General features: G+C 32.3%; 1 protein-coding gene and 1 long non-coding RNA gene across 2 annotated transcripts; one reads left to right on the top strand and one right to left on the bottom strand.

Annotated features, from left to right (window-relative positions):
• Nucleotides 1–2,748: 2,748 nt before the first annotated feature.
• Nucleotides 2,749–13,779, bottom strand: LOC120079386 (uncharacterized). Its single transcript, XR_005482230.2, has 3 exons — nt 13,639–13,779; nt 3,767–4,543; nt 2,749–3,250 (listed from the first exon to the last, which is right to left on the bottom strand). It is a non-coding gene; the product is annotated as an uncharacterized LOC120079386 (long non-coding RNA).
• LOC120079385 (uncharacterized) lies at nt 11,327–14,316 on the top strand. Its single transcript, XM_039033549.2, has 2 exons — nt 11,327–11,799; nt 11,993–14,316. Exon 2 carries the CDS (start codon nt 12,097–12,099, stop codon nt 14,122–14,124), a length of 2,028 nt encoding a protein of 675 aa, XP_038889477.1. The 5' UTR covers nt 11,327–11,799; nt 11,993–12,096; the 3' UTR covers nt 14,125–14,316.
• Nucleotides 14,317–22,847: the final 8,531 nt, after the last annotated feature.

Below are 22,847 nucleotides of genomic sequence, written 5' to 3'. Positions count from 1 at the left end.
TTAGGAATTTCATGATCTACTAGATAGTTCTGGAATTATAAATCCATATACTCGCCATCTCGATCAGATCGAGTGTTTTGATTCTCCTATTCCGTTTAATATAAATCTATTTACACAAATCCATGTCCATATATTTAAATCATATTTAAATATAAATTCTCCTATTTCGTTAAATTCTAATTTGAACATTTTAAATTAATTTATCAAGCTACTCTAAAGCTTGTCCATTTATGAGCTAGTAGGGGGACCTTGCGGACCTACAGATCATGGGCTCCAACGATCCGAGATTAATCGGCTAAACTCATTAGATCGAATTAACCCTCATTCGTTAACTAATGGGTCACTCCACTATAGCCCATAGTTGAACTCCCCTCAGTGTAGATATATTATGTCCAATTTATATAACCATAATTAGTAAGTCGATCCTTCACAGGTTGTTCGTAATCACAGCTAGGTCAAGATAACCGTTTTACCCTTGTGAATACATCTTGTTCCTTAAGTTCCCACTGACCCTCTAATGAACAATTTTGATTCATAATACCTATGAATCAAATTCTTTCTCTATCATGAGAAGTCAGAGGCTCGATTGTTCAAGACCTGGAATTAGTACTTAGAACAACCTATCTGCTAACCCTAAATCGGTAGGAGTGAATTCCATCTTGTAGGGGTATGTCCCCAGCTATTCATCCAGTCTTATCCCCAAAATGGGGGGATTATTGAGCAGTGCTGTTGGACTACTCTCACCGTTTGCAGATCAAAGGATAATCCCAAACAAACAAGAGTTCATAGCTAGCTCAGAATTAAGATCAAGTTAGCCTAGGTTACTTAATAAATGAAATAGTCAGTTTTAACAGTAAACGGTCGTTATAAAGAAAAGTGACTATTTTCATGGTCCTGTCTATATGCAAACACAGTGCATATGATGCCCTCACTCACATGTCTCAACATGAATGATCTGTGGATCACATCATTTGTAACACTTTACAACTTCTTGTAACAACTACAAAGTGGGCCACATCCAATAGTGTTACTAGGATGAGATACCCAATTTCATCTATATACTTATTAGACCATTTAGGCTAAATATTGTTAACTTGATCTTGTTTATGTCACTACATAAAGTTACAGTATTCAGACTATAGTCATGGATATGTTTATTGGATTTTCATAATAGAATGCAAAATCAACAACTTATTCTTATTGATAAATAGAATGTTTAACACAAACTGCGAGTTCTAGGACACTCCCAACAGTGTTTACAAGAAAATCATAAACAATTCAGTAGCTTTGTTAGTATTGTACGTAGACGATGTCCTACTCATTGGGCATGATGTAGGTCTACTAACTGATATAAAACAGTGGCTGGCAGCCCAATTCCAAATGAAAGATTTGGGAGAGGCGACCGTTTTTTCTGGGAATTCAGATCTTTAGAGATCGTAAGAACGAATCGCTAGCCTTGTCTTAGGCATCGTATATTGACAAGATGCTTGTCAAATATTCGATGAGAACTCCAATAAAGGTTTACTACATTTCAAGAATGTAGTTATCTTCTTATAAGGAATAATGTCCTAAGATACCTCAAGAAGTTGAGGAGATGAGACGGACCCCCTACTCATCAGTTATTGGTAGCCTAATGCATTTAATGTTATGTACTAGACGTGACATTTACTATGCGGTGTGGATAGTTAGTAGATATCAGTCTAATCCTAGATTAGATCATTGGACAATCGTTAAAACCATCCTTAAGTATCTTAGGAGAACGAGGGACTATGTGCTTATGTATAGGTCTAAGGATTTGATCCTCATAGGATACACTAACTATGATTTTGAAACTGATAGGGATTTTAAGAAATCCACTTCAGGATCAGTGTTCACTTTTAATGGAGGAGCTGTAGCCTGGAGGAGCACCAAGCAAGGGTGCATCATTGACTCCACCATGGAGGCAGAATATATAGCGGCTTATGAAGCTGGCAAGGAGGCTGTGTGGCTCAGGAATTAAATATATGATATTTAATTAATTGATATTAATTAATTAGAATAATTAAGATGTATTTAATTTAATTCAATAAATGGGATTTAATTTAATTAAATGTTAATGTTAACTCCTTAGCAGTTAACAAGAGGAGTGAATGTGAAGTTGAGGTAGTTATCTCCCTCACATGATTGATTCATGGATTGATCTTTGAGATTTTGAAAAACACAGAAAAAGTAACTTCTTCTGGAAAAACCTACTCATCTTCCTCTTTATAGAACAAAAGTTTTCTCCTTTCTCAAATTCTTTTCCTTTACCAAAATCAAAGATCCCACACATCCTCGATTCTTATTCCGGAGAATAGCAAGGAATGCTCGATGGTGGTGTTCCGGTATGTGGAGTTCGAAGGAGAATTCAGAGAAGATAAGTTCATAGCTATTCATGAGTTGTAGAGAAGAATTGCTTAACGATGGTCTTCAAGGGTTAAGTCTTCTAATCTCTTTATCCTCTATATAACATGCTTACGAGTTTTTGTTTATCCTGTATTTTGCATGTTTCTCCGTTTTTCCTTGAATTCCAAAGCATGCATAATTGTGAACTAGATTAATCTTAATAACCTAAATTCACACATTTGCACTTTTTAGTTGTGGTTGCCCTAATAAATTAAGCACATAAGCATGTTATATTTCTAGTATTCATTGAATAAAAGAAAGTTGACAAAAAAAATTTAAATCCAATGCATAGAAATTATATCACATTCAAGAATCAATTTCAGCAAGAGTTTGTTACAGAATTCAAGAAATTACATGATAAATTATTAAAGATTCAGCCTCATACCAAGAAGATTAAGAATCTTCCTAAACTAAACTAGAATACTTACCTTAATGTTGCATCTTCTTCAAGATTTGACCAAGGAATAGCATGGATGCATCAAAGGTAAGGAAGGAATGAAAGAAAAAGTGCAAAAAGCTAAGAAAAATTGAGAGAAAATCGAGTTGTGTTTTGGTCTTCCCTGTAAAAGTGCAAAATTTTGCTTTTATATCACAGGTGTAGCGTTGCAGCATTGATGATAGCATTGCAACGCTCTTACACAATTTAGACCTTGAGCGTTACAACTCTGATGCTATGCTTGGTTGCGATGAGGTGGTGGATTCGTTGGAACTCTGTCAATCTACGTAGTGTTGCAACGTTGAGGGTAGTGTTGCGATGCTGCCCTTTTTTCTTGCCTCCTGCCTTCAAGCGTCGCGCGTCAGCGTTAAGCAAGGGTCATGACACTGCCTGCATTACCAGATGCGCTCTATTGAGTGTCATTAGTTTTCGCCATTTCTTCAATTTTATTGATTCTAAACTCCATTTTGACACTAATTTGACTCATTTTTCACCTAAGTGACTCCTTTGTAAATAAACGTTTTATGCATAAGAATTATACAAAATGGATAGAGTTAAGGATATAAAACTAGCTCTTTTTGAGAGCTATCAACATGCTTATAGAATCATGAAACTATATAATATAACATTTATATTTAATATGATATGATTAATGTTTATCCTAAGGTATGATTTTAATCTATATGACATACAATATGTAACATATATTATTTAACCATACATCAAATGATAAATTAAATAAATAACAAAAAATAGACCGAATTTTGGCACCCTAAAATCTAATTAAATTAATATAATCAGATTATATTAATTTAATTAGTTAAAATATAAAAACTACATGATAATTCGAAAAAAAAAAACTAGCCAAAAACTGCTTGGAGCCTCAAACCCACGACTGCCAACTACCTGGAATGCGTGTGTGCAACCTCAGAGCACCACGACGCTATTGGAGAATGGCGCGATGTTTATGCCGTAGTGTAACGCTACGCTTCCTCCAGAATCGCGACGCTCGATAGCAGTGTTGTGACGTTGTCGCCAAGCGCCACAACGTTGGGTTCCGTGTTCCGTTGAGTAAATCTTAGCGTTGCAATACTCTTCTTTACACTCTAGCACAAAATGCATTTTTCTGCTTCGTTCTTGTCCTGTTTTTGCTTCGTTTTCCACCGATCTTCTTAGCGACTCTAACTCCTCAATCGACATAGGATTACAGACTTGATAGCATAAAATAAATTGCAAAAAACAACAGTCTCTTACAACATTGATCAACATTAAAGTAGTAAATCTAAGTGTCGAAACTTGAAATTATCCATTTTTGCAAACCAACATTCATGATGCCGAACACCCACCTTTTGTCTGATTTTCTTTTCAAAATTGAAAAACAAATGCATGATTTGACTATGATACCAATTGAAGGAATAGGATTTCTCGTGGAAGGGTGTGAATGTCGTGCAATTATTTCAATTTCGAAACAATGAAAATGCAGAGAAATTCATACAAAATCACAGAGGATAAACATTGTTAAATAATTATACGCATACTTTCTAATTAAGAGGAAAGGAAGAAGAAATTACATACCCTTGAATAATTTCCCTCTTAATCCTTTTCAAAAGTCACAAAAACCATGAACTCTTTTGCACATACACTGGAAATCAGCCCAACGAGTACCACCACTCAGAACCTTTGCTATTCTCAAGACAAGAGAACAAGGTAAAGGCATTAGAATTGAGAGAGAGTGGGAGAGTTTTTTTTTTTTTTTTTTTTTTTTTGGAGAGAGTTCTTCTTCTATAAAAAAAATTTCACGTATCACACACTGTTTAAGTCTATTCACAAAAGACTTATCAAAGAGGAGGGAAAGAGAAGTTCCATAACTCCCTCTGTATGTGCAAGAAATAACTCCCTGTAGGGGATGTTATTTTATAGTTAGATTAATAACATCATTATCAAAATTGTATTAATAATATTTATAATATAAGATATGATTGATTAATTAACCATTGATTAATAAACCATATATTATGCATCCTAATTATATTAAAATGCAACTTTCTCTTATAACCTATAGTTTTAATATGAATCTTATCAACATTAAATTTAACCTATACTATTTATATGAATCTTATTCAAATAAATATATTTGAATCTTATTCATATATTTATCTCCCACATAGTATATAGTTTTAATTATAAATCATATTTATAATTAACTACATACAATGATGTATCAACATACATTATACTTTATATTAATCATATTAATATAATATACACTTTAATTACCTAAATAATTTGAACAATTCAAATTATTTAAAAAATAATTATCTATTGTTTTATCTAGGAGTGTACATGAGTTGGGTTGGGTCTGATTGAGGGTGTTTTTTGGACCAACCCGAAAATTTGAGTTGGTTGAATTGGCTACCCAAAATAAAGTTTCCAACCTGACCCAACCCAACTCTTAAAAATCGAGTTTGGTTGGGTTAGGTTGTCGGGTTATAACTTATTTTTTATTTTTAATAAAAAAAATATGTAAATTTATACAACATATGAGTAATAACTAAAATTCCATAAAATTCAAATGCTAAATACCAGATATCTATGATATTTATTACAAACTTTAAACAAAGACAAATATCATAAACGTTTTAAAAGAAAAATATTATAAATTCACAAATTAATCCATACAAATAAAACTTTAAACAAAGAAAAATAATATATATATACATATACAAATACATATATACATATATAATTCGAGTTAGGTTTGGTCAACCCAATTTTTTTCTTTTTAGTCAACCCACAACCATACCAAACCTAATAAAAATAGAAAAATACAACCTAACCCAACTCTTATATTTTGGTTAGGTAGTACGGGTTGTTCGGGTTGTCAGGTTATTTGAATACCCCTAGTTTTATCATTAGTGAGCTAGCAAGGGGACTTCATGGACCTACAGATTAGAAACTTCAATAATGCGAGATTAATTAATTAAACTCTTTAATTTAATTAATCAACATTCATTAACCGTCAGCCACTTCACTAAAGTTGCACTGTTCGCATTGTAGATATATTTCTGTGTCCATGGATATAACCAATCAATCGTAAGCTGACCATTCACAAAGTGCTCGTAACTACAGTTGGGATAAATTATCATTTTATACCTATAGTTATATTTAACTTCTTAAGTACTACTAATCTCTCTAATAAACAATTAGTTATAGTTCAACTATAAACTAAATTCTTCTCTAGCCAATGAGAGGGTGAGGCGCCTCATTGTTTAAGACTCGGAATCAGCTTTTAAGAGAGAAATTCATCTACTTATCCTCAAGACGGGAAAGAGTGAATTTCATATTGTGTAGCTGTGTTCCCAAGCCCCCACTTAGACAAATCCCCAAAATGGTAGACATATTGAGTCGATTAATCTAGCCACTCTCACCATAAAGATCAAAGGATTACCCTTATGGGCATGAGTTCACAACTCACTTGGAATTAATGTCAAGTTACCTATGGTCATCTTAGTGAAATATAAGTATTTTCAAGCAATGCCGTTATAAAGAAAGACTAACCATTTCGTGGTTCGATCTTATACAAACTATTTGTATAGGATACCCTCACTCACATGTCTCTACATGAACAAATTAAGATCGAATTGTTTGTAACACTTAACAACCATTGTAACAATTACAACATGAGTCGCATCTGTAGTGTCATAAGGACAAGATACCCAACCTTATCCATATACCACAGACTATTTATATTATTACTTAAACATGATCCACTTGTATGTCAGTCACATACATGTTTAGGTTACATTAAATAACCTCGGATCTTGTTAATTGGATTGAGTTAAATAATTCTAGATGTCAAATAAATAATTTGTTACTTTATTAAATAAATGAATTTCGTTTATACATTATAAACTATGAGATTTAGAGCACAATCTCCAATAATTGACATGCACTCTTTCACTTGGGATCAAGATTAGAGAAGAAGAAGCTATAGATAACTAGTGTGAACTCACAATTAACCTCGGTGAATAATGAATTTTCATGATTGACACTCGTATATTTTTTGTTTAGTTTTTGTATAGTCAAGTACGTATAAATATGTTCACATAATTTTGAATGGATTTTCAATTTTCATAAGTATAGAATAATATAGAACCACTAAATTACAAAATATTGTTTTCTTAAATTAAAGTATTGAACATGTAATTACAAAAAAAAAAAAAAACAAAAAGTTTCAACGTGGTTTTTCTTTGTAGCTTTAGTATATATATAAAAAAAATGAAGTAAAAAGAAAAAGAATCAAATTATTTTCTTAAATTAAAGTACTAAAATAATGTGATTACAAAAAAAAAAAATAATAATAATAATCAAATTTGACTTTTCTTTTTTTAAAAAAAAAAAAAATTAGTATAGTTATAAACAATGAAACAAAAAAATTGTAATCAAAATCATTTCTTAAATTAAAGTATAAAAGATCTAATTAAAAAAATTAAAAAATAGTAGAAAAAAACCTAAACACGAACAAAAATAACTTTCACGGCAAATCCCGACTAATAAAGCCCAAACTAAAATAGTTTATATCTCAAACACAAATTATTATAACATATACTATTTTAGTCTACACCCGAAATAAAAATTATTATAACTTATGTTAAAATAGATAACACCCCGAACATAGAGACTATTATAATTCACAGACTATAATAACTAGCTCAATGCCCCAAACAACCCTTATTTGTTAATTCAAATATTGTCTATAAAAGTTTTAATTGTCATGATTTGTTAAGAAATAATTGAATATTTGTCAATACCAACATTCCATGGATGTTTGTATAATCTCTATAAAATTAGGACTTCGACGTTTAATTTGTAGGGTAGGATATGAAATATTCATATCAATTCTTATTTGAATGATTATTTTACGCCCAAGTTGACGAGGATTCCATTTTTAATTTTCTATTTTTTAAACTTATGCTCGTTCCTCTCGATTCTCAATTATGATTTTTATCTTTTTTAAAAAATACTTAAATTTTTAATCAAATTCTAAAACACAAAAACAAGTTGAAAACTATTTTTAAACCCTAACAATTTGAATTTTGGTTTATAGTTTTTGAAAATTAACCCTAAAACACTTTTTCCACCTTAAACTTTTTTGCTTAGTTATATACTTCCTACTAATATTTTCAAAAACCAAGACATACTTCCTAACAATATTTTAAAAAATCAAGACAAAATTTGAAAACTAAACAAAAAAAGTTTTTTAAAAGTTGTTTTTATTTTTTGAAATTTGGTTAAGAATTCAACTCTTTTACTCAATAAAGATAAAAACCATAGTGGAAAATTGAGAGAAAATACATTTAATTTTCAAAAACAAAAAAACCAAATAATTCTAAACAGAGTCTAGTTTTCAAAACTTGACTGTTTGAACAATAGTAAAAAGTGGTTATAGAAATATAGAAACTTAGGAGTGAAAAATAGTGTTTATAAGTTTAACTTTAAAAAACCAAACTTTAAAAACTAAGGTCTCATTTGGTAATCATTTTATTTTATTTTTTTTCTATTTTTAAAAATTACATTTGTTTTCCCACAAGTTTTTGGTTAGCTTCTCACGTTTTAAAAACACCTATTTGAATTCTAGACCATATTCAAAACAAAATCAAGTTGTTAAAAACTACTTTTTCTTTTTTTTAGTTTTCATTTTTAAAATTCAGCTTTATTTTTCAAAAGTATTTTTTAAAAAATAGGTAATAGAACGAGAAAGCTATAAGTAGAAATAGTTTTTATAGACTTAATTTTGAAAAATAGAAAACCCAAAACAAAATGGTTATCAAACAAGTCCTTTTTTTTTTTTTTTTTATAACGTTTCTATTTCTTGTGTTATTGTTTTTTATTCTCATCTGTTCATAGACTTAATTTTGAAAAATATAAAAACCGCTTCCAAAATTGGGTCTATATTATTAAAAAGACAATTGCAATTGGTAATATTTTTAGGAATAATAACCAAGTGTAAAACATCATTTTAAAAAAATTGCAATTATAGCCAAGTCTATCAACGATAAACTTTTATCGTTGATAGACTCTTACCAGTGATATGGTCTATCACTGATAGGCTCCAATAATATAGTCTATCACTGATAGACTATTTAAATTTGGTCATATTTATAATTTTTTTTACATTATGTTATATCTGCTAAACTTTGGTTCTAATGTCTCTATTTGCAACTATCCCTTATTAAAAATTATTAAAAATAAAACTCAACGTTTACTTGATAACATTCTCATTTTCTATTTCTTATTATTCATTTATTATGGGGCATACTTGATAACCAATCTCATTTACTATTTCCAAATTTCGAATAACATTTTTAAAGTCGAAATTGAATTTCAGAAATCGCTAAAAGTATAACAACTTATATCAATATTTCCCTCATTTCTATTGGGATAAAACTTTGACGTACACCCTAGAGTCAATTTTATACCTCTCGTATAATCTCTTGAATACAACGCCTCATTATTATTAATATAGCAAAACAAACAAAAAAATCTTTTTTAGTACAAAAAAAGGTAAAAGATTCAAAATCACAAACTTCTTAATGGTTAATACATTCTATATATCATTTGAGTTTAGATAATTGTCAATTTTATTATTACAATTTTTCAAAAAAATATATTATTATAGAAAACATGTTTGCACGTGTTTTGTTTTCCGTTGAGAAATATTCTCTTTAATCTCACAGAAGATAGGAATACATTCTTTTACCATTCTTTTCATTTAATTATACCTTCTTTTGGTTTTTTTAAAATAAAAATACAATAAAATACTAGACTTCATACCACGAAATAATGTATTGCAAGAAAGGGCCTACAGAAATAATAAATAATAATAAAAGTTTCAAATAAAGGAGCTCATTGAAAAAGACAAAAACACCCACAAGAAAGGAAAGAATTGATGGATTAGATTAAAAAATTTTGAAGTTTGAACTTAGTACCTACACTTTTAACTTTTCATTATAATAATTGCAAATAGATTAAATTATATGTTTATAAAGTTAGAATTTAGTACCAAGGCTTTTAAATTTTCATCATAATAATTGCGTCTTTCTTTTTCTTTAATTTCCTAATTCAGAAATTTCTCTCCCTAATTATTTACCTTTTTCCCATCATCGAAAATCCGCGGAGTTTCAAAAATAGAAAAAAAAAATTATTTACACAAAATAACAAAATTTTAATCTTCTTTCATAGAAGTTGATAGTTATCAGTAAAAAATATTTTTTTATTTATGAAAATTTTCTTTAAAAAACATTTTAAATACTAAAATAAGTAATTTATAATAGAAAAAGTTGCACAAATCACAGTCAAGTTTGTTACAAAATGAGTATGATTGATTGATATTAAGTCATTAATTAATTAAATTGTATTTTTAATTTTCATCTTTCAAGTTTTTTTTTTAATTATTTTAATTATTTTCATACTTTTCATGATCAAAATACAAGAAACAATAATTAAAGGAAAACACATCAAAGGGTAAACATGGTTATACAAAGAAAATAAAATCACTCTAATTCAAGCTAATATCCTGACTAGAATAATTAGAAAAAACCTTAGAAAAAGAAGACCTAGAAGAAGCAAGAAGACGAGCCAAATCAAGACAAGCATACCAAGAGAGAGATTTATCATGAAAAACCTTCCGATTACGTTCAAACCAAATATTAGACAGAAGAGCTATAAGGAGAGCATTACGTTCAAACCACCGTTCAAGTATAAAAATCTCACCTACAAAGAGAGTATGAGAAAACTCACGTCACATTGAGTTTCAAAATTTTCTTCGATAATAATATCATGGGTTCTAAAAAGTGAAGTCGTATAAAACAAACAAAGATATTAAATGTCCACTAAAAAATCCATGGTAAAACCCGTGAAACTAACAAACTTTTAATGAATATTTATAAGCTTAAATTTCAAGATTCATATGCTAAATGAAGTAGATTTCACTCGACTTAACCGAAAATTATACAACTACCATAAGAATTAATGTTCAAATGCTCCTAGTGAGCTGTTAAATAATCTCAGTAATATCCAGAGATTCCAAAATTCAAAACCTAACCTTTGCAACTGGCAAAAACAAACAAACTTAGAAAGGAATTTCTCTCATCTGAAAGGGGAAGAAACTCAAAGAAATAGTAGAATAAGTAGAAAGAGATCACAAACTATTAAAGATATACTCAACAAACTTCCAAATTAAGGTTGACTTAATTTAATATATAATCTCAATAATGAAATTGTTTACTTTAGAAATTAAACACAATTACAATTGGTAGCATTTTTAAAAATAATAACCAAGTGTATAACATCATTTAAAAAAATTGTAAATATAGACAAGTCTATATAGACTCTTACCAATGATATGGTCTATCATTTGGTCATATTTACAATTTTTTTGAAATTATGTTATATCTATTAATACTTTGGGTCTAATATCTATATTTGCAACTGTCCCATCTGTTTATTTATAGATGTTATTATATGTCTGCATGGCAACTACTATAAACGGTGTTGAATGTTTAGGTGCAAAGATAATAACATTATAATGTTTCTATTTCCCAAGGCTAGCTCCCATGTGGGTTTTACCTGTGGCCTATGCTGTGCTTAGACTACCATAAGGTGCCAAAAGTTATCTCCAAGGTAAGCAATTCTTATTCTTCTGAAAGGAATAAGCGGTGAAGATGCTAATTTCTTACAAGATACATGAAGCTTAAAGGTCAGAAGTTTTGCTTGCAGTTTAAGCCTATGTCGGAGAAGATTGCTGCTCCTTTCTTCTTATATATGTGATGTAGCTTTTTAAATTCCTTAGCTTCTTCCAACTGTTTTGTTACTATTCATTTTTCTGGTTTTGGTGATTCACCTTTCTTCTTTCTGAAGCCTCCAAGCTCTCTCCTAAGGTATGACTTTCTTCTTTCTTATCATTCAAATGTTTTCCCATGTCCAGTATTTTTAAAAAACCAGCCTTGGAGCTTCACAAGAGGTGTGTGCGTCTTTTCAAAGCAACGCCTTGAGCCTAAGCGTTTAGTTCAACTTCTTGTATGTATATATCGATATATATATATTGATTTTCTGTTGGGGGTGTGGATGCAGGAAGGAAGGAGATGATTCAGAGATAAGAATGGAAATGTGTTGTATGTTGTAGAAGTTTACAAGTATTGTTCACTTCTTTGTATTATAAAGAGAGAGACGGCACTATGTTTTCTGAATTATTTGAGCTTATTGTACCGGGACATATCAGTTTCATATGGAGTTACTGGGGCATTGAGTTGCTAGTATTGGCAAACTTTGTGTTCCAAGTAATCCTAACCTTCAATGGAAGTCGTAGAAGGCACACACCAGGAAATAAGCTGAGCTTAACAGTATGGTTTTCGTACTTGTTAGCTGCTAAAATAGCAACCGTTGTTCTGGGAAAGCTCACGACAATAGAGATCGGCCGTGAAAAGCGCAACACGCACACCCAAGTCCAGGCGTTGTTGGCACCACTGATGTTCATGCAGATAGGAAATCCAGATACAATCACAGCCTACTCGATTGAAGACAACCAATTAGGAGTGCGGCAAGTTTTCAGTATGGTGATCCAAGTGGCGATTATGTTTTACATTCTTATAAGGTCATGGACGAATTCCAAGACATCGTTTCTTTACATACCCATGTCTGTGGCTGGAATAATCAAGTACGGAGAGACTTCATGGGCTCTAAAATCAGCACTCAATGGCAACTTCGGCTTCACAATTGCTGATTTCTTCAAATATCACGAAGTAGCTGATTTATTTAAAAAATTGCCACAGGGAGAGAATGAACTTCCAGAGGCAAACTTGATCTTAAGAGCTTACTACAGATTTTGCTGCCTGAAACCTCATCTTGAGAATTGGCTTTACTATCCTCCAACCGATTGTGATCAAGAAAAGCTATACATTGATGATTGTAAGTATGAAGATGTGTTCAGAATTACAGATTCTGAACTGGGTTTCATGTATGATGCCCTCTACACTAAGGCACCTGTTGTATACACTCGTAAAGGTTTAATTCTTCGTTTCATAAGTTTGCTTAGTGTGATTGCTACACTATGTGGATTTTCTGTATTGTTCAAGGATGCATTTGTGTATAATATTAGTATTGGGTTCATCCATTTTGTGTTGATAGCAGCTCTGATAATTGAGATTTATCAGATCTTGAGACTGCCATTCACAGATTGGGCTATAGTCCAGATGGTCAGGCACCATGAAGCTTTTCCTATCCTTGGGGGTTTCCTGCGGTCTCTAGCCCCTCAGTCAGCAACTTGGAGAAGGTGGTCTAACACATTGGGGCAGTTCAATCTCTTAGATTTCTGCTTGCAAACCAAGCATCGGAACTACAGCAGAATCAAAATTCTCAGGTACTGGGGGATGGATATGAAACTCAGAAAGCAATTGAGTTTGGATCGAATTGACATCCCTCCAGAAGTGAAAGAACTTGTGGTCACAGAACTGAGAGAGATAGAGAAGATCAAAGGACAAGAAGAATTTGATCAAAGAGGCCAATGGACAATCGATAGGTACAAAAAGAAACTGAATTTCAACAATGAAAACAAATTGATCAAAGCAATGGAAACCACTGTATCAAAGAGACCTTTCGATAAGTGCATCTTCATATGGCACATCACAACAAATATTTTCTATAACATCGAATGTTATCGTGATGCTAGTGTAGGTAACAAAACGGAAGCTATCATGAGTCTATCAGATTATATGATGTACCTTTTGGTGACTCGTTCCCATGTTCTATCAACAACAACTGCAGATATTATATTTGATCATTCATGCGTGAAGCTCGGGAAGTTCACAAGAACTGGACGTCTAAAGAAAGAGGATGTCTGCAATGATATTTTGAACTTACAGAAAGAAAGTATCCTTCATGCAAGAGAGCCACATGAACCAATTGAATCAGAAGCAGAGAAAGTAGTTGTAGGGAATTGGCATCTGATGAAGGATGTAAAAGAGCTTGCAGATAGCTTATTGACTCTGAGCAATGAAGACAAATGGAAGCTACTTGGCAGCATGTGGTTTGAGATGATGGGATATGCTGCAAGTAAATGTGAAATGGAATATCATTCAGAACACATCAGACAAGGTGGTGAACTGATCACTCATGTTTGGCTTTTGATAGCACATAATGTCACCAAATACAGTTCATATGAATACCATGTGGGTGGTCAAGATGAAGAGACTCCACCTGCTTCCTGATTACTTTTTCAACTTCTTTTTCCTTTGAGAAATGATATTTGATTGCTTGTAACGAAGTTTTATGCATTATCATTGTTTTTTGGTCCAATGATTTATTTTGTAAAAAGCATAATGCATGTCAAGTCCCCTATCTACAATGCTACATGGCATTTTTTTAATTATGAAAATTATAATTCATGGGTTTCATTCAAATGGGTTAAACATATATACACAATTACCAAATCTGACTTATTTGCTTCTGGAATGTTATTTTGGAAGCTTTTAGTCCTAATTCTACATCCCATCTTCTTGCTTCTTTATTAGTGAGACATCCTTTGGGTGGTTCTAAAAGAATAATTCGGTTGACTATTGTGCAAGAGTTCTCTTAAATTTTTTGGTGTGAACGTAATGGACGTTTATTCAAGGATTCCTACTCTCCTTTTGAGTCGTTCATGGATTTAGTTCTATCTAATCTGTTTCTTTGGTGTAAATCTAAGCATCCATTTACTTATTATAGTTTATATTTTTTCTTTCCAAATGGGAAGTTTTCTTGTAATCACCTCTAGGTGTTGGAATTTCTACTTATTTCGTCTATCGATGAAATGTATCTTATTCTAAAAGAAATGATTTGGAAGGATCGTTATCCAAAGATTGGGTAGCTTAGTTTTGGTGCTATTGATATGGCAGATAGGTTGCAACCGCGAATGCCGTATATTCACTTGTCCCCTTTTTGGTGTTTTATGTGCAACTCTAGTGATGAGATTTCTAGTCATTTTTTTATGCATTGTCCTTTTGCTTTCCTATTTTGGCTTGTGATTATGGATATTTTTGGTTGGTATTTACTCTTTGCTACTCCCTAACAATGTTTTTTTATTTGCTTGCAACTGTCATGGTGGGACATCCGTTTCATGATTCACATTTCAATGAAATCGTTTCTTTGTAAGAAAAAAATAAATGCTAACAATAAATTTAAAAAGAAAGCACAAGTTTACGGTCAAAGATCTTCGGCAGAATATACATAAACAAACGTGGCTATAACTACTCGAGTATCATGTAAAAACGAGAAAGAAGGCGACAGATTTCACCAAACAAGTATGCTTTTCCAATGGATGGATATCAATGCTAAGAACTATACTAGAACCAATTCAGCACATCTAACTTATCCATTGTTTGAGACCTTCTCAGTACTTTCGTCAGATTATACACTAAGATTATGTACATCTCAGTATTAATCTCAGGCAAAATAATACCGAGATTCTATATATTTGAACTTTCTCGGTGAAATCCTGGACGTAATTAACACCGAAGTTCATATATTTGAGCTTTCTTCGTGGAATCGGACAGGATTAACACCGAGATTCTATATATATCTCAAATCTTACCCAAATTTAAAAATGTTGAATCAATTTGAAAAATCTATTTCGATAGTTGGAAAACTCATTTGGAAATTTGAAAATTCATATAAATTTGAAAACATAAATTATGCTAAAAAATTGAAAAATTACTTAATAATTTGATATAATATTTAATAAATATAATCAAATTTGGAAAAAAAATTGAAAATAATATAAGATTTGGTATAAGATTCGAGAAGATTACATTAAAAAATTTAGCAAATATCGGTATGTAATCAGGCTAGAAGTACAAAACCCAAAACAATCGGTAAGTTAGAAAAAATGATTTTTTAATTAATTCTCGGTGGTCGATCTCTCTAGATGAACCAAGAATTTTTTTTTACAAGTTTTAGAAAATCATGCTAATTTTGTAAGGTGAAAACCTAAACGTGCTATTTTTTACAATTTTTCGATTTCAACCCAGATTCCATTACTGTCATCTATATCAATCAAAATAAAAATCACTATTTTACGAGTATTTTTGTAATATCTAATTAACCTTAGGTTTAAACACAAAATAATAAAATATAAAAATATAAAAAAATAAATAACCCTAGGTTTGTTTTACAATTTTTTGCATATTATGAGATTTTTAACATCATAGACAGGTGAATTATTATTAAATATAAATATATTATTTATACTTAATAAATTTTAAGTAACATACTTACCATTAATATTTTTATACTATTTTAACTATTTAATATACAAATTTATTGTTACTTATTAATAATATAATTAATTTATAGTTATTTTAAATTATTTTAAATAATTAGATTAATATTTAATATAAAAATATTAACGTATTTTTATTTTTAAGGGATTAAATAATGTTAAATTTAATTTATGACTATTTTACTTGTTCATTTACATTTAATTAAGTGACAATCTAATTTTGTTATATATAAATAAATTGATAAATTAAATATATACATTAATTATTATGATTATCCAAACATGGATATTTATTATCTTAAACATTTAAAATCCAAACATTTAAATTTTACATATTTAATATTCATACAAAACAAAAGAAAAAGAAAAACATTTTTAAGACTAATTAAAACCCAATTAAAAACATATCAAAACTACGATGAAGTATTTTCCAAACTTTTGATATTCTTGGACTTTAAATTGCTAAAACTTTTCATTTACTCATTTATATTCGTAAATATAGGTTGTTATAGATTAGAAACTGTTATGGGTGATTTTGTGATTAAAGGATATAATTGACATCTAGCACAAATATGAATAACAAAGTCAGTAATAACTTAGGACCAAAATAGACATAGAAAAAGAGGTTGGCTAGCCCAAGCCAACGTGCTCATCCTCAGCCTTGGCCGAAGCCAAGCTTTATCAATTGCCTTATGGGACATGCTTTACGCATGCCCCAATCCAAGAGATCATTTTATGCCTAAAGCATAGCCTAAGAAAGATGCTTGGCCTCAGCCAAGGCCAAGGCTAGCACTAGCCAAACATGGAACCAGACATGCCCTTTGGCCTGATAGGATATCTAATTATCATTAGGCGACTTTAAAACCCTAGGGAACAATCTAGGTCAATTTTCTCTATGAATACATCATTATAACTTCATGTGAGGTTACTTGAGTCCAACTTTCAAATTCCTTAGCATCCACACTCTTTCACTATTTGACTTCAGTAGGCGTCCACAAGTTGCTAAAGGAAAGTGTTTCCATTGTAACCAAGATGGACACTAAAAAAGGAACTGTCCTCGGTATCTGAAAGAGAAGAAAGCAGCCAAGGTTACGGCCAAGGCGGATAAAGGTAAATGTGATATACTTTTTTTTGAAATTTGTTTAGTAGAGAATAATGGTTCAACATGGATAATTGATTCAAGCGCCACTAACCATGTTTGTTCTTCTTTTCAGGGGATTAGATCTTGGCGACAGTTGGAGGCTGGTGAAATGACGATACGAGTAGGCACCGGGCACGTCGTCTCAACTATGACAGTGGGAGGACTCCAATTAGCTTTACAGAATAGGTTTCTTTTTTAATTAATATATATATTGTTCCTAAACTAAAAAGGAACCTTATTTCTGTAAAGTGTTTATTGCAAAGTAAATATACTATCTCTTTTAATGTGAATAAAGCATTTATTCATAAAGATGGTGTTTTTATTTGCACAGAAAATCTGGAATCGAATTTAAATGTGCTAAGGCTGTTAGCCATTAATTCCCTCCATAATACGGAATTGTTTAAAACTGGCGTAACTCAATCAAAACGTCGAAGAATTTCTCCAAAAGAAAATGCCCAACTTTGACATCTTTGTTTAGGGCACATCAATCTCAATAAGATTGAGAGATTGGTGAAGAATGGACTTCTAAGTGAGTAAGAAGAAAATTCATTACCAGTGTGCGAATCTTTCATTGAGGGTAAGGTGACTAAACGACCTTTTACTGGAAAATGTTATAGAGCTAAGGAGCCTCTTGAGTTAGTACATTCTGACCTTTGTGGTCCTATGAATGTGCAAGTCCGAGGTGGCTATGAGTATTTTATCAATTTTACTGATGATTAATCCAGGTACGGGTATGTTTATCTTATGCAACGGAAGTCTGAATCTTTTGAAAAGTTCAAAGAGTACAAGGCTGAAGTTGAAAACGCATTAAATAGACGGATTAAAACACTTCGATCAGATCAAGGTAGAGAGTTTTTGGACTCGGTATTCTAAGACTATTTGATAGAACATGGAATCATTTCCCAACTCTCAGTGTCGGGTACACCTCAGCAGAATGGTGTAGCAGAAAGGAGAAATAGAACTTTGTTAGACATGGTTCACTTGATTATGAGTTACACTTCCTTACCGGACTCGTTTTGGGGTTTCACAGTGGAGACTGCGGTATACATACTCAACTGTATTCTCTCCAAGAGTGTTGCAAGAACACCTCTGGAGTTGTGGAACAGGCGTCAAGCTAGTTTACGTCACTTCCGCATTTGGGGTTGCCCTGCACATATGCTTGAGGCTAATCTCAAGAAGTTGGAACCACGGTCGAGGTTATGCCTCTTTGTAAATTACCCCAAAGGTACACGAGGGGGTTATTTTTATGATCCGACGGAAAATAGGGTGTTTGTTTCAATAAACACTACTTTCCTTGAGGAGGATCATATAAGAGAGCACAGTTCACGAAGTAAAGTCGTGTTACGTGAGCTTTCCAATGAAACTACTGAAACTTCAACAAGAGTTGTTGAAGAGCCTGCTACATCAACAAGAGTTGTTGATGGGAGTTCATCTAGTAGGTCGGTTCCACCTCAAGAGTTGAGGGAACCTTGACGTAGTGGGAGGGTTGCAAACCCACCCGATCGCTATCTGGGTTTCACAGAAATCTTTGCTATGATAGCAGATGGCAACGTTGAAGATCCATTGTCTTATAAGAAGGCAATGGAAGATGTTGACCGGGATGGCGACGTTGATGAACCTCGTGTTTACAAGAAGATCATCAATGCTTCAGTAGTCTTCTTCGTGTTGTGTGTAGACGTTATCCTACTCATTGGGAATGATGTAGGTCTACTGAATACAGTTAAGAACTGGCTAGCGACTCAATTCCAAATGCAAGATTCGGGTGAGGTCGGTTTGTTCTAGGTATACACTCCACTAAAGACCCATAGTTGCACTATTCTCACTATAGATGTATTTCTGTGTCCACGGATATAGACTAATACCAGTAAGTTAATCCTTCACGAATGTTCATAACTCCAACTGGGTCAAATTACCATTTTACTCTTGGGTTACCTTTGAATCCTTAAGTACTAATACTCCTCTAATGAACAACATGTTTATGGTCCAACCAATAAATAGAATCCCTTATCGAGTCAATGAGAGGGTGGGGTCTTTTGTTCAAGTCCTGGAGATACCACTTAAGGGAACACTCATCTACTTCCCCTTAAAGAGGAAAAGAGTGAATTCCATTTTGTATTATTATGTTCTCAGCTCCCCACTCGGTCTTGTCCCCCCAAATGGTAGGTTTATTGGGTCGACGATCTGGTCACCCTCACTCATACAAATCAAAGGACAATCCCTCATGAACAGGAGTTCATAATATACTTAGGATTAAGACTAAATCACCTAGGTCATCCTATTGAAATAGAAACCTAACTAGTCAATGGTGTTACATCTAGCGTTTACTATTTCGCAGTCCAGTCTTATGCAAACTCATTACATAGGATACCCCCACTCGCGTGTCACCTACATAAACGCATTGGATCATTACGTTTATATCGAATACAAAGTGGGTTCTATCTATAATGTTACTAGGATAAAGTACCTGACCTTATCCCTATACTATAAACCCCTTAGGTTGTGTCTTGAACATTGATCTCTGTTTGTCTCCACATACAGTTCAAGACCCATAAGAGAGCCTTTTATGTTTATTGGATTTCGGGTTATTAAGTCATAGACAACAATACAAACAATAACATTTCTTGAATTAACATCCATAACTCTTTGTTGATGATGGTCAATTAATAACATTTACTATCTACGAGTTTTAGGACATAAAACCTAACATCAAAGCTATGAATCTCAAAATGGAGTCTATGTACTTCAATACAGTCTAAGATCTTGTAGATCAACCTGATGGGGTAAAACCTATAGGTTATAAATGGATCTATAAGAGAAAAAGGGGTGCAGGTGGGAATGTGCAAACTTTTAAGGCTAGACTAGTGGCAAAGAGTTATACCTAGGTTGAGGGAGTTGACTATGAGAAGACTTTCTCACCTGTTGCCATGTCAAAGTCTATCTGGATACTCCTGTTCATTGTCGCATATTATGACTATGAGATTTGGTAAATGGACGTCAAGACTGCTTTTCTAAATGACATTCTTGAAGAGACCATCTTTGCAACAACCAGAAGGATTCATAATCCAAGGTCAAGAGCAAAAGGTTTGCAAGCTCAATCGATCCATTTATGGACTGAAACAAGTTTCTCGATCTTGGAATATAAGGTTTGATACTACGATCAAATTTTATAACTTTGATCAAAATGTTGATGAATCTTGTATATACAAGAAAATCATTGATAGTTCAGTAGCTTTCTTAGTATTATATGTAAAAGATATCCTACTCATTGGGAATGATGTAGGTTTACTGATTGATATAAATCAATGGTTGGTGGCCCAATTCCAAATGAAATATTTGGGAAAGACACAGTTTATTCTGGGCATACAGATCTTTAGAGATTGTAAGAACAAATCATTGATCTTGTCTCAGGCATCATACATTGATAAAATGCTTGTCAAGTATTCGATGCAAAACTCCAAAAGAGGTTTGGTATTTTTTAGGCATGAAGTTGTCTTTTCTAAGGAACAATGTCTTAGGACACCTTAAGAAGTTGAGAAGATGAGATAGATCCCTTATGCATCAGTTGTTGGCAGAATGATGTATGGGATGTTATGTACTAGACCTAACATCTGCTATTTAGTGGGGATAGTTAGTAGATATCAGTCTAATTCAAGATTAGATCACTGGATAGTCGTTAAACCTATCGTCAAGTATCTTAAGAGAATGAGGGACTGCATACTAGTGTATGGGTCTAAGGATTTGCTCCTTACAAAATACATTGCTCTGATTTTTAGACTGATAGGGAATCTAGGAAATTCACTTAAGGATTAGTTTTTATTCTTAATGAAAGAGTTGTAGTCTAAAGAAGCACCAAGCAGAGGTGCATTGCTGACTTCATTATGGCAGAATATGTAACGACTTGTGGAACTGCCAAGGAGGCTGTTTGGCTCATGAAATGACCTAGAAGTTGTCCCAAACATGTTAAGACCCATCACCCTTTATTGTAATAATAGTGGTATTATGGCTAATTCGAGAGATTGTGCATCGAGGGGACATAATCATCACCAAGATCCCCTCAAAGTACAATATTGTTGATCTATTTACAAAGGCCCTCACGACTAAGATGTTTAAAGGTCACATGGAGAGTTGGGCTACAAGATAGACTGCATTTAGTATAGGGCAAGTGAGAGATATTACTGGGTGCATATTGTATACCCTAGTTTCCTGTTTTTTGTGTACTACATACTGGTTTGTACTTTTATCATGTACACTTCACTAGCTTTATGACAAGTGGGAGATTGTTGGGGTTGATGCCCTAAATCTCGTGGTTTGTAATTTGTAATTGTATTGTATAAACACTTTATTTGTCTAATAAAATAAGAGGTATTTTCTTCGACATTTAGTTGCATTAACCCACAAAAACCAATAAACTAAGATCCAGAGTTATCTTTTATAACTTAAACATATATCTAGAGACATATAGGTGGATCACGTTTAAGTGATAACCTAAACGGTCTGTAGTAAATAGATAAGATTGGGTACCTTATCTTAGTAGCACTACGAATACGACCCATTTTGTAGTTGTTATAATTATTGTAAAATGCTATAAATGATCTGATCCTGATCATTCATATAGAGATATACAAGTGGTGGTATTCTATACAAAGAGTTTATATAAGTCTAGACTACGAATGAATAATCTCTCTATACAACACCTTATTAGCAGAGATCACATTTCATCAGGATGACCATAGGTGACTTAACCTAAATCTTGAGTGAGTTGTGACCTCCTCCTTATGAAGGCAGTTCTTTGATTTGTATGGGTGAGAGTGACCAATTTCACAAACTCAATATGCCTATCATTTTGGGGATTCGTCTAATTGGGGAGGAACACAACTTCACAATAAGGAATCAATTCCTTCCCTACTATTAGGGTAAGTAGAGAAATTACTCCCTTAAAGGCTGATTCCAAGGCTTGAGCAATGTGTTGTCACACCCTCTCCTAGCCGAAGAGAAGTTTTGGTTATAGTTGGACTATAACTTATTGTTCATTAGAGGGATTTTTGGTACTTAAGGAGTTAGATGCAACTATTGGGGCAAAACGATAATTTTGATCCAGTGTACTTACGAGAAATTTGTGAAGGACCAATGCTCTATTGATTGGTTATATCCAATGGACATAGAAATATGTCTGTAGTGCATAAAGTGCAACTGTCAGTCTTTAGTGGAGTGGCCGATAGTTAATGAAAGTTGGTTAATTTAATTAAAGAGTTTAATCAATTAATCAAGTATCATTGGAATTTCAATCTATAGGTCCATAAGGTTCCTTCGTAAGCTCAATTGAGATTAATGAGAATCAAATTAATCTTAAATTAATTTGAATTGCTCAAATTGATAAAGGGATTAATTATATAAGATATAACTAATATGAAATTAAATGAGATATAATTAATATAATGTATATGATATATTGTAATATAAATTTTTATTTGAGATAAAAATAAATATTTAAATATGGTTCAAATATTAATATGAATGTGATTCATATATAAAAC

Source organism: Benincasa hispida, chromosome 6 (assembly GCF_027475165.1).
Source record: "Benincasa hispida cultivar pf3 chromosome 6, pf3_genome.v1.1, whole genome shotgun sequence".
Classification (NCBI taxonomy): domain Eukaryota; kingdom Viridiplantae; phylum Streptophyta; class Magnoliopsida; order Cucurbitales; family Cucurbitaceae; genus Benincasa; species Benincasa hispida.
The sequence above is the reverse complement of the archived record's forward strand: the minus strand, read 5'-3'. Positions and strand labels throughout refer to the sequence as shown.

Bases quoted from the DNA above. Each gene is read 5' to 3' on its own strand.
- LOC120079385 (XM_039033549.2), top strand. From the start codon at position 12,097: ATGTTTTCTGAATTATTTGAGCTTATTGTACCGGGACATATCAGTTTC.